This window comes from Molothrus ater, chromosome 7, assembly GCF_012460135.2.
Source record: "Molothrus ater isolate BHLD 08-10-18 breed brown headed cowbird chromosome 7, BPBGC_Mater_1.1, whole genome shotgun sequence".
Taxonomy (NCBI): domain Eukaryota; kingdom Metazoa; phylum Chordata; class Aves; order Passeriformes; family Icteridae; genus Molothrus; species Molothrus ater.
The window spans coordinates 34,585,838-34,604,087 of NC_050484.2; the positions used below are offsets into that span (position 1 = coordinate 34,585,838).

The 18,250-nt window shown below is 39.4% G+C and overlaps 1 protein-coding gene across 8 annotated transcripts in view; it reads right to left on the reverse strand.

Annotated features, from left to right (window-relative positions):
* The window catches only part of GTDC1 (glycosyltransferase like domain containing 1), a 195,336-nt gene that overhangs the window by 137,127 nt on the left and 39,959 nt on the right, over positions 1 to 18,250 (reverse strand). For all 8 annotated transcript variants that reach the window (XR_004980494.2, XR_008508481.1, XM_054515338.1 and 5 more), the window contains one exon: positions 5,159 to 5,369. Coding sequence is in view for 6 of the 8 variants with exons in the window: in XM_054515338.1 (XP_054371313.1) it covers positions 5,159 to 5,340 (182 nt within the window). In the remaining 2 variants the exon portion in view is untranslated. The remainder of the gene's footprint in view (positions 1 to 5,158; positions 5,370 to 18,250) is intronic.

The window sequence follows — 18,250 nt, forward strand, 5'->3', positions numbered from 1 at the left end:
CAACCCAACCCAGACTGTGGTTATGTGTTTCTAGGAGACCTGAACCCTGTCCTTATGGCATACTGGATACTACATTTAGTCTCCTTATATATTCCTGCCTTTACATCAGCTCATCAAAGCACAAGGGATCTCTAGGAGCACATTCCCTTCCCTTCCAGGAGTACATCTCACTGTGTCCCCACACAAAACTGCAGTTAAAACACAAAAAGCAATAGACATAGGGTGAAACCAAGACAACCTCTGGGCAGAAAATTATTCAGTAATTCCAAAGAGATGAGGCATGTCCCATCTTCAAATGCAGTGTATTTGAGCAGCAACATCAAAATACACACTCTTAGTTAACAGTAATTAAGGTTTATGTTTATTCACCTATATACAGAATCAAACACCATAAAATATGACCAAAAAATCCCAAACAGTATCAGACAAACTTTTAATTTATAGGTAATTGGTTATCTTCTTTTAACTAATGTACTATTCTTATATACAATTTATTTATTCCTTACCTGTGCATTATAAGGGTCAAATTCTAGGATGGCCTTTAATGTAGGACAAATTATTGCAGTTCCTAGAAAGATTATATAAACATTTCCAGTATTTTACAGAAAGATGTAAACAGCAGAAATGTTTCCAGCACAAATGGGTATCTATGTATTCAGATTTAATGAAATTTGCCCTACCCTGCTTTGAGTTACATCCTCAAACACCTACTCCAGGGCATGCAGGAATGTTTCTGAAAACAAAACATCTAGAAAACAGTTAAATCCTCAAGCTTGCAAATGGTCACACATCCACACAGTGTTATGTTTTCAGTAGGATTTAAATATTCACTGGAAAAAAAAAAATTAAAGGGTTGCTTTTTTAAGATATTTAGGGGACACAGCCCACCAGAATTCACTCTATAATAATGCATTTTCTCCTTATAGAACAAAAACATCAGATCTGAAACAGTCTTAAATCTAGTTAAATTTTAATAGAATATTAAAAAAAATAAAATCAAGAAACAACCACATCTACATTATATACTGTTGAAATGTACTCTCCTTTGCTGAACACCACCCCAGCTTGGGGTTTTTTTCCAGAGCTCTATTAATTGAAAACAATAATTTGTTTTCTCTTTTGTAAAACGTAAAAAGCACAGAATTTGTCTTTAAAATATAGTTGTCAGATATCAAGGGGTATATATATGCTAACATTTACCCTAGGGGTATTTCAGGGCTAGAATCTGTTACAAATAAAATCTTTATTCATATGAACAGCTACCTGGGGGGCAATACTGAATGTTGTTCATAATATTTATATATATATATATTTAAAATAATATAGCAGTGCTATTAAAACACACTGGAAGCTACACTGAATTTAGTCACTCTGTTTTACAGTTTTATGCTACAAACTTTTTGGAGACTGAATTGTTTTGTAGGATAGCTCCTAGAAGATAAACTCCTTTCATCTAATGTATCATACCAATGTTTTACTATCTGTAATTTAATAGACTGCTCACTGTAATAAAGAAAATAATTAGAGGAAAAATAAAAGCATTTTTGTTTTTCATTAAATTGTGCAACAGTATTTTCAAATTTGAGAACTTTCCTGGAATTAAGAATTTTTAAAAGGCTAAAAAATTTCTTCTTTTACATGCTATCTAGAATTACAGAATAGTCACTGTGTGCTATGGAAAACAACTTTAGGCTAAAAATCAGACACCCACATTTATCAAGAGGCTGAAGCTGTCTGAGGAAGTTGGGAGACAAAGCAGCTCTGCAGAGTGCCAGCAGCCTGAGGAGGCTCTGCTGGACCTTCCAAATCCACAGAATGAAGATAATATCCCACCAACTGCTAACAAAACTCTCAGATGGTTGAAAACCTTGTCTAGAGAAAGCAGACAGTAATTCCTCCCTTTTTCAGTGCACTTCAGATGCTGTGATTTGGAAACTGCCACCACAAGAACGAAACTCCTCGTACTAACGCAACATCCAAACACCTTCTTTTCAATTAACAAAAAATCATCTGTGACTCTACAGCAATTGAAACTCAGTCTGTGGCTGCTGCACATCAATCTATGTGATCATTCCAAGATCTCTAGGCAAGTGATCCACCTTTAAATTCTCCTCCTGGCCTTCTAAGTTGAAGAGATTCTGCATGCTTGGGCTTCCCACTCCTCAGGGCTCTCATGCTCCTCTCAGGAGATGAAGGAAAGCATGAGCTGGTTTAACACATTGCTCAACATAGCCAGGGAAACAGAAAAGCAAAACTTTTCTGGAGAAATGCAGCACAGACTTTGCATTGGGGAATTAATACAAATCCAGGCAGTGCTGCAGATCAAACACCGAGTGTCCGATATCTCCGGTAACAGCTCTGTGTGTTCCCTGTGGAGGGTGAGGACACCTTCTCCCTGTGACAATCCTGGGGAGATCTCCACGTTCTTGGGAACATCATGTTCCTGCACACCAAGAGAGCGGCCGTACAGTTCACAAAAGTAACATTAAATGCCCCGTTCGTTACCAGCTCAGCTTTCGTTTGTGCTCAAGGGAGGACACGTCTGTTCTCTGATAAAACAATTAGCAAGTTCATCACAGAAACTCTCTGCTCACTGCAGTGTCTGAATTTAACATTTACTGCTCTGCACTGCATCCTTTGTTTCAAAAGCACTTTTTAAGACTATTCCTTAACTCTGAGTGTCACATTTAAACTAACAAACCTTCCTGCTCCCAAAAATCAGCTTATATGGATAGAAGTCTAAGTCCTGTAAAACATATCTATACTACTCCTCTGAAATGCATCTAACATCAGACTTAACAGCATCAGTATTACTTCTCACACACAGCAGGATCTCGAAATAAAGGACAGTTTGAACATAAAGATTAAGTAAGGCAGCTCCGTTATCACAAGTGTTTGCTCTTGAAATCTCCATGACCTTTCTGTACTACTAAATATACAAATAAAAACAAGGTATTTATGAAATGTCACATTTATGGAAAGCACTTATAAAACAAAGGGGTTTTTTCTGTAAATAATATCAGTATTATAAGTAATGCAAATTTGGTATTTTCCACAACCCCACAAGAAGGTTGAAATATTTAAATGTGCAATGCTAAACACGCACTATTGCCAGTTTACAACGGAATTTTGTCTTTACAAACTGCTACCTGGGAAGCTGATCTTCAGTGGTTATTAGAAAGCTTAGAAATAACCGGATTAAAATTAATTTTAATCAATGTGTTTTCTAATAGGAGAGTAGTCATCCTTACTAGGTTGAATGTGATGCACCCATACTTTCAATTCAATAAAATAATTGAAACATTCAACTACAAAACAAGCATTAAAAATGTGCAAATAAAGTAGAAGGTACCTCTAATCAGTTTTCCTCTCACCAGCCATATAAGCCCTTGATCCTAAAATTTTATGCTGCCTGCGAGGACAAGGTATAAATTCTATTTTAACCATCTTATCTTTGTCAACTTTCACTGTTTGATCCCTCTGCTCCAACCCAAACAGCATCAGCAAAGAAAATGCTTTCCTCTCCTTAAGATGCTCCATTGGTTAGATCAGATTTATTTGCTGTCAGTAAAGGTTGTATTTGCACATAAGTCTATGACAGATTGCAAGTTTATTAACTTCAAGTGAGTTTTCAGGCTGCTGGGTTGAGGTTTTTTTGTTGGGTTGTTGGGTTTTTTGTGGGATTTTGCTTTTTTTGGTTTTTTTTTTTGTCAGCGCTCCCTCCCCCTTTCCCCAAGATGTGGGTTACTTGACAAATTGGAGTTAAGTTATCTTAGGTCAATGTAACTGTAAGTTAAACTAATGAAGTGTATGTCTATGAGTGATGTCTGATTAGTTTAATGCAGTTAGTGCTGGACAGCTTGGGCTGCTGACCTTGAAGGAACACAGATAACATTGTGATGCGTTGGAGGATGTGGTTGTGATACAAGACAAATTTACATAACAGTTTGTCATGTACACTCCTCCAAAACAAAACTGTTGCAAAAAGAAAGCAAGAGGAAACCAACACTAAATGCCTCGCACAAGACAAAATGGGGAAAATTAATTATAACGTTTGGCTTGAGGTGGGAGATTATTTTAAATAGGAGCCAAAAGCAGGCACAGGAAAGGTGTACATTTACACAATATGTGTTCCAAGATGGCTTAGACATTGTGCTGGGTAACACTGAGCAAATGCAGCCTTCTACAGCACAAATCTACTCTTGAAAAATGGTATTCCTTCCTCAGGAAGCACCTACTCTCTCACAGTAAAAAATACCAGACCCAGTTCTGAACTGTGACTCTAAACCCAGCAGTTTTGTGACTCTAAACCCAGCACATCATTCAGGTGTGCTCAGAGCCCTCCTGAAGTTCATTCTGCAGCTGCTTGGGCTAAAAGAACCCTGTGCATGAACAGTCTCCCCCCATAAAGGTGCACAGCCCCCACACAATGTTCTGCATGCTGTGAGCAAAGCTCTATCTCGCTGCTCCAGACAATCACCTCGCCACATCTCATCTGATCAGGTAGGCCAAGCAAAACTGCTGGGTTTAGAGACAGCTTGGCTCTGGAGGGGCTGATTCTCACTATGTGATAGCTATCTTGTCGACCTAAATCGCCTGTTTTTATCAGCCCAGGTTCTAGCTGATGGAAATTTGCTACTTACATAAATGTATAATTGACACCCACAGTTGCTGGCACATTACTGAACCGGACCATCATTAAGATAAAACTGCTCCCTTAATCCTCCAGGTCAGCCTGAGCAGGACACTGATAAATCAGACTTGCTAATAGATACATGGGAGGGCACGTGAGGAAGCTTGCAGTGTTCACATCCGTGCCATCTCTCAGCCTAATCTGTGAAGCACAGTTTAAACCTTTCAGAATGACTGAGCTCACGTGATAAATTTCAAATAAGAGATACACATACACGTATAGACATCAGGCACCCAGATATTGAGAGACTCTCATGGACTGGAGATGCAAGACAAAACAGTCCTGGAAATTCTAAATAAAACATATAATTTCTCAGTTATACCCAAGAAAAACCTGTGCTGCCCACTGCAAGCCCCTAATTGCTCTCACATACACCCTTGCATCCACACAAGGAGTGAATTCAAGAGACCTGGTTGAAGGCATCTTCGTAATTTGAGTTTAGAAATTATTCAATCCCTTGGTTACCTGTAATTAGAACTTGTTGGCACTGTTTGCATGAAATAAAGAGCAGAGGTCCGTGCCTTCCAATGCCACTTCTTGGCTGGGAGTGTGCAGAGGACACAATCTTCTTGTAGCTCTTCCTGGAGAAGATCCATCAGCTGTTTGTGGGAGCCACCATAAAAGGGTTCAATGAGAAGGACACTCATTTTCCAAGTACTTCAGAACTGTCTGAAACCTGAAAATGAAAATAGAGAAGTATTTTACTTTAGAAACATATCTTTACTATTATTATTATTGTTACCACTTAAAATTATATTGGAAGAAGAAATATACTGCAAGGTCTTGTAATATATCCTTAATATTATAGTAATGTGTTTACTTCAGAAAAGGCAACTTAGAAATTATGATGACTAGATTATTTTGACCTTTAAAAGATACTGTCTGTAAATTTTAAATGAATGAAAATGTGCAAGACTTAGGAACACATTGTACTTTGAATTTATGGGTTTGTTTTCAATCCGATATTTTAAAACAGCTTTACTTTACACACTAACTCCCTAATACAGTCAATTATTCCATAACTTAGAATGTAGCTTATTCATTCATTCTCCTTTTCCTGGTGGCAGAGAAAATTAAAGAGCAATTCAAACACACTTCAGCCAGAATAGTTGCCAGTGACAGTGATTTGGGTGAGAGACTTAAAGGCAGAGAGCAGCTTGGGGAGGTGCAGTCGGGGCATTCCCCAGGACACCCTCCTGCATTGTTTGTTGCTGGGATCACAACCCCAGCAACAACAGGAGATGTAAACCACCTTATTTCTTCTGAGTACTCCAAAGTGTGGGTGGGAGAGAACACTAGAGGAGGCACAAGGAAGCTCTGAGACAAAAAGCCACAGAGCTGCTCACAAACAGGATGCAGAACATGCTGCCCAAAGCGAGGGGACAGATGAAAACCCGGTGACTATTGCTCATCGCCCTCATGAGTCACACCCTTGGGGTACTCAAAAGCTGCTTTTCACATGCTTCGAGCAAAGCCACCACACACAAAACCCTGAAAGGTGTTCACCATCCACAAACACCTCTCTGATGGTTTCCCTCTCAACACTCCCTAAGAATGATGGACTCCCTGCTAAACGCAGTTACTCCGGACTCGTGTTTGACAATGCACATTGCAAGACCTTACACCCATTTCCTGACCTGCAATTTCTAGTGGTTTCAGACTGTAATCTTATCTTACCAAAACCTCTGGTGACAAGAAATGAGAATTCAACGGAGAACTATATACTCTCCTGAAAATCTCAATCATCATCTCAACCATAGCTGAGAAATTTAGTTTGATTCAAGAGCAGGTTAAAAATATTATGTATTCTATAATCATGGGGCAGAAAACAAAACGCCTTTTAAGTGCACTGTGGCTATCAAAAGATCAGTTAACCAGCAACAAAAATCCAAACACTGAATCAATTTAATTGGGAGACAAAACATAATAAACCTTCAGGTTTATGTTTTGTTGTTGGCCCACCATGGAGCCAGATGAAATGGTGATGCAGAGCTTCTGGGTCACCACAGAACAATCAGCGAAAGAAAAAACATTCCATGCTCCAACTTTCCTAATCCAGCCTGGATTCAGGTTATCATTTGCTCTATTATTTACTCCTCCGTAATATTTCAAATAAATTACTTGTTTTAACAAATGCGTTCTTTGCAAAACCAAAAGGAAAGCCATCTGGAAGCAGATACTTCACTCCATTTTGGAGCTTGCTTCTTTTCAGGTAGCAAAGCAGTTTCTGATCTCTTTTTCACTGACCTAATTTCAAAAAAATCACACTTTTGAGATCACTGACGTTTTCTGAATTTACAATGATGTAACCAAAATCATACTCTCTCCTCCAAAGCCCTTTTGGAGCCTGCAGGGTAATAACTGCTATAAAAACACAAGCTGTGGCTTAGAATCTGCACTATTCACCTAAAGAACAATTTGTAATTAATCATGCTATGCTTGTCATCAAATGCCACCGAAAATTTAATTCAAGGGACTAAAGGGAAGCGTTTTATAAATTCAGCCCCTAAAAACGGGGTATGTGAAAAGTTGGTAAATGCCACTGAGTCAGTCACTCGGGGAGGCTTGCAACTAATTTACAAATCATTAGCAGTATCAGTAATAAAGCAATTTGTTCATGAAGCATCTGATCAGATCACACTTCACCAGACTAGTTCTGAAACTGGCTTTATCACCAGGTTCAGCCGAACCCACACTGTGCTCTTTGGTTTTATTTTGCACCAGTTTTCACTGTACATCCCTCACGGGAACAGAGAATGACTGTACGCCCTGACGGTAAGAGATTGCTCAGTCCTCGTGTTTCCTCCTGCTTAAAGACCCTGACATTTACTTCATTATTCTGCATTTACCTACCTTTAGATCTATTAGGGAAACTGCAATACAGAAGCATTACTATACAATAAACTCCCTTTGGCTATTTACATTGGGAAACTGGGTTGAATCGTGGATGTGTCATGAAGTGGGTGTTAAGATAGCTCTTGATATGTAATTCTTCACAATAACACTCATAGACCCCGTGGCAGCAGCCCATGAGGGTGACAATCAGCAATGACACATTTTTTTTTCAGAGACGACCTAAAGCTCAAAGGTTTTCTTACAAAACTCACTCACTCCAAAAAATGTAGGTACTGCTTATTGAAATCCTCACTAGCACTTGTAGGATTCTGTTGTTGTGTGATCTCTGTACATTCCCAGCAATATACACCAAATTCAATTCAGAAAAAATGTTACAATGTTATTTAAGAAGCAGTATATGGTTTATTCTATTCCTTTTTGTCATTTGTTTTTTTTAAATAAGATACTACCTACATAAGATACTACTAAAGGATAATGGCAGTACAATATATGTCACATTCACTTCAGGGCTTGACTAAGATGAAGCAACTAAAAAGTCAATATATCTTCTGTTTTTAAAAGATACACTGATAATGCTAAGGAAATTATATTACATATAACTAATAATTTCTTGTACTTAGAAAGACACAGAGGAGGTAGGACATGGTCGTTTGGCTCATATTTCACCCACATGACTTCTAGTTTTGTTCACATACAAAAATAACAGCTATTATTTTTGCTTTATTTCCCTTGACCCAGCCAAGTTAAGGTAAATATGTACCATAAACTCCTCAGAGGTCTGCAAAAGACACAGCTGATAAATGGCCTGAGAACATTCACCGTATCTGATGGAATGCAATCCTCAATTAAATATAAATCACTCCAGGTATTCTTTTCCCCATTTCAAAGAAAACAACAAATATTAGAAAAACAGAACTGCTTCCCCTTTCTCATTACAGTATTTCCTCTCTGGAGCCAGCAATCCTGGGTGTTCCTCAAACAGCTCAACCCCATCCACACGGCTGCAGGATCCTTTCCTTTGAAAATTTCCTACTCTGTCTTTACCATACAGAGCAGCACATTCCTCAGGATACACATTACATATCTGAAAAAAAGAAATCCTTCAAAGTGGTAGCAGTGTCCAAATGACATGACTAATGCAGAGGTATATTGAAGTACTGAAAAGTGTAGGTGGGTAATTAGGTGCTGTCTCAAAGCCAGAAGCTCATGGTGACATTCAGCCAGGACTTTTGTCACTTGCTGCAGCTCTACCCCACACTGAAACATGGCACGCTATGGAGTCCCTGAAAGGGCCACTGCTGTTTGAACCAATAATTTCCTTTTAAAAGAAAGTCTGAGTACTGTTCAGAGTAATAAATAAAAATTATATTTAAAGGCATGGAAGAATTAACTGTTCAACCAGACACAAAACCATGGCTTCTTTTTTAACTCTAGGTGAATGCCAACTTAGGTATTTTTGTTAACCAACCTAGGCAGAGAAAACCCATCATTTTCCACAATTTATTAAAGAACACACATTCACTCTTATATGCAGAAGTGTGGTTTCACAAACATCAGCACAGCTCACATCAGGAAGCCATAATTAGCTCTGTTCATTGACGTACTCAGACAACATAAATTACAGACCACGTCTAAATATCTGTCCAACAAAACAGCTGAGCAACCATCCAAACCCAAAGGAATAATTGTTAATATATTCCACAGGTAGAGATCTGCTATTAGTTACAGGAAATAAGGTATATGGTTTCAGTAATGATTGTTTTAACCGTCACAGTCCCACACATATGAGAAATTTATTCCACCGCTGTATCTGAGCACATGTGGTTCAGAGTGTCATAACTCAACCTGCTGCAAAACCCACCAGGTACAACCTGTGGACATGAACATACTTAAACCTTTGATGGTTTCACATAAACTCTCTGTGATGGCTGACACACGCAAAAAAATTTCCATGTTCCACATTGCAATAAAATGTGATTTTCCAAAGGACTTTTGAGCGTCCTTACCTTTCCTCCTCTGTCCCTTCTCCTTCCCATCCCTACCTGAATTGGGGATGTGCTCTAAATACACACCCAGAGATTGAAAGAGCCAGCACTGCCCTCCCACTCACAATAGTGACTCACCGAAACCCCAAAGCTGCACCTTAAACACAATCACATCTTAAGGTTTAAGCAAAAATTAACTCGTATTTAGATCATCCAAAAGTACCGGTTCTGAGGTTTGTCATTACTAAACTGCATAAGCGAGAATGACAATTTATCTTTTATATAAACCAACTGGAAAAAGCAAGAAAACCTCCACTTCTTTTGAGAATGTGGTAAACCAAAATTGTTCACCTGTATTTGGATGGCTGAGCAGCAGTAACATTAATTTACTGGTGACACCCATAAACCACAGTCTGGACTATCTACACAACCTGAGAGCTGCAAACACCTACAGAATACCAAAATTTACCATTACCTGGAGGCAGCAAGGAATGAAACCTGCATGGATTTCCTGGCCTGCTTTGGTTTCACTAAAATACCACATCTCATTTTTACTGTACTTATGATCTACACATACAAAGGCATGGAGTGACATAATGAGGAGAATGGCTTTAAACTGATGGAAGGTAGGTCTACATTAGAAATTGGGAGGAAATTCTTCCCAAAGGTGGAGAGGCCCTGGCACAGGGTGCCCAGAGAAGCTGTGGCTGCCCCTGGATCTCTGGAAGTGTCCAAGGCCAGGCTGGATGGGGCTTGGAGCAGCCTGGGACAGTGGAAGGTGTCCCTGCCCATGGCAGGGGTGGCACTGGATGAGGTTTAAGGTCCCAAACTATTCTGTGATTCTATGATACAATCAGAATTGCAAACAACATATTTTTTAAAGAATTGGTTTGATCTTAATCAAATTGTAAGGACTTCCAGGTTCAGTTCTTATGCCTGTGTTTTCAACCCTGAGATGGAGCAGCAGGAATTGGAAGTCGAGATTTTTAAGATGTCCCAAGGCTATCAATCCAGAGACACCCTGACACAAGAGACGGTTAAGGCTCCTTTTGGAGTTTATGCATTTAGAAAGTAAAATCTGCTGTAAAACTGCACATTACCCTGTGAATGCTAAGTTAACAATATTGCTATAAATCCTTAGGAAAAAGATGTTAATGCATATGCAGTGTACACATTTTAAAACTCAGAATTTAAACTGGTTTACTATTTTATCTAGGCAAAGGCACTAATGACCTTCTGAATTTTCTGTTGTAAATTTAATTTGTTTTTTTTTCAGCTACAGAAAAGCAAAAAAAATTAATCCCCAGAATTTTCTTTTTACCTTCTTCCCCAACACAGTCTGAGACTATCATAAATACTTTGCATCTATACTTCTAGCCATCCTCAATCAACATCTTTGAAGATCTTAATCTATACTGAATAAATTATTGCAATTTATACTTTTTTTCCAGTGGAGAAAGACATCTGTGCATCACATTTATGGTTAACTCAAAACCACAACAGTCAAAGCTACCTCTGTGGGGAAGCCTCCATCCCCCAATGGAGCACAGCACTCCAAAGATATATTTCAGGGAAATTTCTCTGACTGATGTGCTGATCCCTCAGTACATTGGGAATGGCAATTACAATACACAACTTGGTTTCTTTGTGTCTAACTGACCTCCTAAATTGTATACATGGGACTAAATACTACTCAGGACAGGGCATGAGGGATACTCAGTACTCTGTAAACTGCCTTCACAAATTCGGTTTTACAAGGGCAAATTAAGCATTGTTAATATTTAATTAGGATAAAATTTTCCTCCAAAGAAAAGGAAAATAGAAGGGGAAAAGATACAGAAATGTGTGATGGAGAACCAGGGCCATCCTCTGCCAGGGAAACAACCACAGCCACCATCACCCATCACCAACAAAACAAATTAACTTTTCCACAGGCTTTGTTCCTCTCTCCTCCCTTTAATGGTCCAAATAGATTTACAGAAGTTGACATGAGTATGCTGCAGAGCAGAAGATATTAAATAATTATATTCGCAAAAAGTTTTACATTATTTTGAGAAGCTCTTCCACCACTAACAGGATTTTTTTAAACAAGGTAAAATATAAAAAAAAAAAATACAGCTCTAATATGAGAGTATAACCTCATATGAGAGTATGCCAGGTTTGCAATTGGATCTGAGAGAAAATTAGTTATTCTGATTTAACAGTTAATTATAAGCTCCCATTTGCCATGTAATTCAGAAGCCTAGAAAAATGAAAACTGATTTTAACAGACTGCTAAAGTTGTTAAATGATATGTTGGCTTTATCCAACTTATTTGCAGTGTGTTTACAGCACGTGAAGGATCAACACAGTTTACAGGACTCAACATTTCCAGTGCTGCACCTATGACTATAAATTTGATGGCACTGATGATGCTGAAGGCTTACTAATAGGTTTAAATAGATGAAGGATCCTTGATTTAGAGTATCTCCGAGAGGAGAGGGAACTAATAGGTGTGGTAATGGGAGATGTAGCACTATTTTTAAACTTGACAGGAGACATATTAGTTGCTAGTTCCCTATTATAGAAAAAGTCCCAGTCTGGTAATAATGGGCTGGCATTTTGAAATTCCTCCGATTTATTAGGAATATGATGAGAAATGTGCTCCACACGCTCTGAGCTTCACACCAGTTTCTGTAGGGAAGGTAAGAATTGCAATGTGTATTCATGGCCAGTTTAAAGAGCATATGTGCTCATTTTCTAAAAGTCACAAATATTTTAACTAATTTTATTTGAAAGTCACAGTCTACAGTGCATATTAGCCAATTGATTAAAAGACAAAGCATTTGCTAGAAGCCATCATTAGTCACTCTGTGAGGTAATAAAAATCAACCCACATCAAAAAGTTGATTTGTTTTCCCCAGCAAATTTGAAGTAGCAAAATGCTAAACAAAGACCAAATCACTCTTGTGTCAACAGAACTTGGGATTGAGGAATTAAACTGCTCTTATAAAAAAGCTGGAATTGCAAGAGTTAATTTAAACATTAGGCTTGGTAGCCTGAGATGTTTGGCAGCAACACTTGAGTGGGCACAAGCCAGATTTCTTTTGCAGTCAGAAGGTATCCCTTTGAATATGTGATGAAAGGATCTGCTCCTTCAGTCACACCTTGAGTCCATGGAAAAGGATGCAACGAGATCTACTGTCAAATGGAGTTCAACTGTGAAATCAGGGAGGGGACCCACACACAGGAGCAATTTGCAGGGTAGGTGGCCAGAAAGCCAACTCTGTCCTGAGCTGCATCCAAGGCCGTGGGGGTAGCAGGTCGAGGGAGGGGATGCTGCCCCTCTGCTCCCATGAGATCCCAACTGCAGAGCTGCATCCAGCTCTGGGGTCCCCAGTGCAAGAGAGATGTGGACCTGGTAAAGCAGGCTGGGAGAGCTGGGGGTGTTCACCTGGAGGAGAGAAGGCTCCAGGGAGAGCTCAGACCCCATGCCAGAGCCTAAAGGGGCTCCAGGAGAACTGGAGAGGGACTGGGGACAAGGGATGGAGGAACAGGACCCAGGGAATGGCTTCACACTGAGAGGGTTAGATGAGATATGAAGACAAAATTCTTCCTGGTGAGGGCTTGGCACAGGGTGCTCAGAGAAACTGTGGCTGCCCTGGATCCCTGGGTTGGACAGGGCTTGGAGCAACCTGGGATGGTGGAATATGTCCTGCCCACAGCAGGAGGTGGGAACAGGATGGGCTTTAAGATCCCTTCCAACCCCAAACCATTCTGTGATGCAAAGTTCACAAGACAATTCAGTAAGATTACCTCAAAATTTATTTCAACCATGATGAAATGGACTTCAAAAGCCAAATGTACCTGCCATGTTTTTCACCTTAAGACCTGCAACTAAAGGAACATAAAAAGGGCAATCATGAGGATTTTGCCAACCTATGAAATCCTTAATCAAGGGAACAGAATAAATGATCAAGTTATTGTTTATGAGATGCAACATTTAAGTACTGGATCCCTATAGCAGTGTGGGTATGATACTTTAAGTAACTAAAAGGCTGAAAGATACCTGTACAAAAACCTGAAACGATACCTGTACAAAATGATACCTGTACTTTAAGATACTTTAAGTAACTTCAAGGCTGAAATGTTACCTGTACAAAAACCCATCAGTTTTAAATAACAAGTACCAAAATTCAACAGATTAAATTTTTTGGTCTTTCACTCGCCCAACTCTTTTCAGCTCAGGAGAGAGCTGAACCAGGGCTTCATGCTCTGAAGCCATAAAAACAGAAATACCTCTCATTAACTTCTGTGCAGCCGGCACCACATTATGGCTTTTAGAAACCCCTCAAAAGCTCTCAGAGTCAATAGCAAACATCACACAATACTGAATGAGGGCTTCATACAGCACTAAACATATTTTTCCATGTTAACAATATTTATATCTTATTTCCAACTTGACATGCAGATGACATGTTACCCACATCAATTTATAAATCCAGCACAATAGGAGTTGCCAATTTGATTTAGTGGTGCAGCACCCTGTTTCCTGTAAATAATTTCCCTAGCAGGCTTTGACTAAGCCCTCTGAAAGAGCTCTAGAAATATTAAAGGCTCCAGTTTCTGGCCAAAATGCTTTCTGACAGCTCACTGCAAGTGTTCCCCAGCATCTCTGCTGACCCAAGAATAGCAAATTTAATGACTTAAGTCACTTGTTTCTATCCTCTTGTGTGCAGAGCTTGCAAATTACTTCAAGGATTGGCTTAAAGCAACGAAGAAAAGCGTATTCATACATTTTATTTTACTTCACAAGTATCAGAAAGTTAAGGGGTCTGCCTCCTCCACTGGGAAGTATCTATGGATACACACATTGCAGAAAGCTGAAAAACACTGACACGAGTTAAATAAACATGTCTGGTATCATCTGCCAATTGAAATGGTGAGCATTGCAGGAAATATTTGTTTTCCATGAATAAAAGCGATACACAAGCATCTCAAAACAATCTGTTTTGGAAGGTTATTTTGGTTGTTTTGTAAACAAGTTTAGGTTCTGAGCTGATGTTTTCAAAACAGATACTGCAAAGCGAATAAATATTCATGTCTGGGGGAGACCCTAACAGACATGAAACAAGTGTGTGGCCCTTTTTAACAGTGCCACAGATAAAGCAAGGCAAGGACACTCAGAGAGGACATCAAGATGTAAATTTTTTCCTTGAAGTTTCTCAGATGGCTGAAAAGTGCCATTAAAATCATCATGCTCAAAAAAGCCTGGGCCTTAAAAACTTGGCTTTTATTGCACATAAGAAAATCTGGCTACAACCCACAAACAGCACTGTAGTCTTTAACAAAAAGAATTAAAAACAGGGATTTTTTTAAATTTGACTTCATTATAAATCATTAATGTATCAGTACAACTCACTTGGGTTTTCTGCTTTAGGGTCACTTGGGAATCATTTAAAAACTGTCTGAAAACCATTTACTGTGTTTGAGCAACTGGCCACACTCACAAAACTTTTCTTCAAAACCTGAAAACCCTTATCAAAATAAAACATACTGCTCAACAAAACCAAAATTATGCTGTCACTTACCAGCTTCTTCCACTTGTACCACACAGAACCTACACAACCTGGAACACTCCCCCCAGCACAGTGGTACAACACTAAGAATCACTGAATAGTTTGGGTTTCAAGAGACCTTAAAGGTTATCTTGTTCCAACCCCACAGCCAAGGACACCTTACACTAGAGCAGACAGCTCCACACCCCACCCAGCCCGGCCTTGGACACTTCCAGGACTGGGAGTTCAGGAACATTAAGTATGGTTTATAATGGCCATGACTACAGGGGAGCAGAGAACAAAACATATTCACTGCAGGGCTCAGAGCTGAAGGAACTATTTTAAGGTCATTACTGGAAGATCCAAACTATTTAAGTTTAGCTGGCTGTTAGTAGGTGCTCTTGCTGACACTGCTGATAAAAATCCCAGAAATACCATTACAAGGCAATGCAAGAAACCGCTCACACCTCACACACGCAAGGTCTGTGCTTAATATTCCCACTTCTTCATTTCAAAGCCACAAATATCACAGCCTTTGCCAGCAAGTTAAAGATCTGTTCTGACTCCTACTAAAGGCATCAGGGTTGTTCAGTTACTCTGGCCATTGGGAAATTTTTGGCAATACCCCCAGTTAAGCATTCACAGCAGCCATAAGCAGCTCTTGGAGGCCTGGAGAACAACAGCATATGGACAGTTTGGAAAAATCTCTGTAATCAGGGTAGTGTTACCTCAAAACAGTGTTCCACAGGCAGTCAGGCTCACAGCAATGCTACAGCTGAAACTTCTGGTTTTTTTCCGTGTACGTGGACCTGTTTGAGTGGATCCAAAGGAGTTCATGAGGATACTTCAAGGGCTGGAGCCTCTCAGCTCTGGAGCCAGGCTGGGAGAGCTGGGGTGCTCACCTGGAGAAGAGAAGGCTCCAGGGGGACCTCAGAGCCCCTTTTGGTGCTTCAAAGGCCTTCAGGAGAGCTGGAGAGGTTCTTGGGACATGGGCCTGGAGGGACAGGACACAGGGAATGGCTTCAGACTGAAGAGTAAGGTTAGACTAGAAATTTGGAGTGCTTTGGTTATAGAGATGACATTAAACCTCTATTTAAATCACCTATTTATGCTGTGATTTTCAAAAATTGCTTTCATTCAATGGATCTGAAGCCAAGAGAGGTGTTACACAGGCCTTAGTACAGAGTGAATGATTCAGATCTTTCTGAGTATCTTCAGATCCCATTTTCCCATCAGTGTTTAAGCAGAGACTAATCCCATAAAGCTTTGTAAGTGGTAGATACTTGAAGGTGCTTATGAAACTGATTTAGCCCCACATTTAAGGTAGAAATAAATCAGGAAGACACTCTCCCCCTTTGACCACCGAAGATAAAATATAATTATGAGGGAGGGGAAAGGAGAGGAAGGAAAATAGTAAGTTCCCTTCAGAAAATATACATGTGGAAAAAACTCAGATGGGGTACCCAAAATAAGCAATACCATGCAAATGTTCTGAGAAAAGAGAATTATTTCCACCTATCTGCATTGATCACACAAACACTTGCTTCCACTGACAAGAACATAATCCAAACTCTGCCTGTTCATCTCAAAGTGGTTATGAAGCCATGTGTGAGGTGCATTCAACATCCTCTAAGATGAACAGAATCTGTTTTGCATCCCAATATCCTTGGAGAGAGCAATATTCATGCAAGATGATTCAAGCTACTCTTCAGAGCTGCAGCACTCTGCCTCCCCATTGAAGCTCTGAATGAGCATGGGCAAGAGAGATCCATAAACCATTTTTCCTAGAGTCTATAGACAGTTGGTTTCTTAGCACTCACGGAAACATCTTCTTGGGCATTAACAGAATGACTTAGAAAGAAAAAAAGTCTGCTTTTTCTCTTTAGAGCTGAGTTTCTTTTCAAGCTGTGTAACACCACTTGATATTTAGTTTAGCTACTCAACCAAGCATCAGCCTTCAATGTATCCAAGGTGCAGAATGGTTGACTAACACAGACCATTTCACTTGTTCGGGCTTATTTACAAATACCACTTACATACTGCTGGCATTTATAATGACACCTGGGATGTTGCTGACACACCACTACGTTTGTAAAGTTGGAGTCTACAGGCACAGTGCATTCTAAGAAACGTGCTGGGGAATACACACAGCGTTTCCTTTGACTGTAACTAGAATGGTTACTTTGACTATATCCTATCTGAATAGGGAAAAAAGCTTCAGAAACAAGCTTTAGCAAGGTTAATCCCCCACTGATTTTCTTATCACTCAACACTATTTCACTCAATTACTTTTGTCAATGATTTTCTCAAAAAACTGCCTCCTGACCATATTACAGGGTTGCTTAAATTATACTGCAGAGACACATTCATGCATACACAGAACTTCATGTGTTTCTTACTACTGTTGCCTACTGAGTTGTTATTCCAAAGCCCACAACCTCTAAATACCACACATCAGTCCTAGAAACCTTGACACAGTGTTTGATGACAGAGAAATACTTGGTTTGGTTTTGTATATATACAGCCAGACTATAAGGCATTTACCTTACAGAGGAGGCAAAAATGGAATATAGATGATTTAGTCAACTTTGCAAAGCCAAATGAGTCTTAATTTGTATTAACATGTCCCAAGCCTTGAAGTGTCCACAGCCAGTCTGGTTGAGGCTTGGAGCAGCCTGGGATAGTGAAAGGTGTCCCTGTCCATGGCAGGGGGTTGCAACTACATCACTGTTCAGGTCCCTCACAACCTAAACCATATTATGATTCTAAAACAAAACAAAACACTGTGTACAAGCTCAAATTACTAGCAATTTGTAAGAAAAGGCTTGGATTCTTACACAGAACTAATAATATAACTTCTAACCAAACACTGTCTATTGTTCTAAATATGCTTGAAACAACAAACTGCTAAGTAATTATTCTATATCCTCCCTCCAACCCCAAAATCATACTACACCTTCTGCCTGGGGTTTTCCCATTATTAACAACAAGAGGTTTAATTTATCTGCTTTTATCCAAAAACATTGAAGAGCTTAACAAACATTAATTAAACCTCGCAACACTCCTGTGAGGTAGGTAGGTAGGTATTGTTATCTCTGCTTTACAGATGAGAAAACCTGAATTAAAAATTAAGATTTGCACCATTTCCCAACAGTAGCTTACAGTAAAGCCAAGTGTAG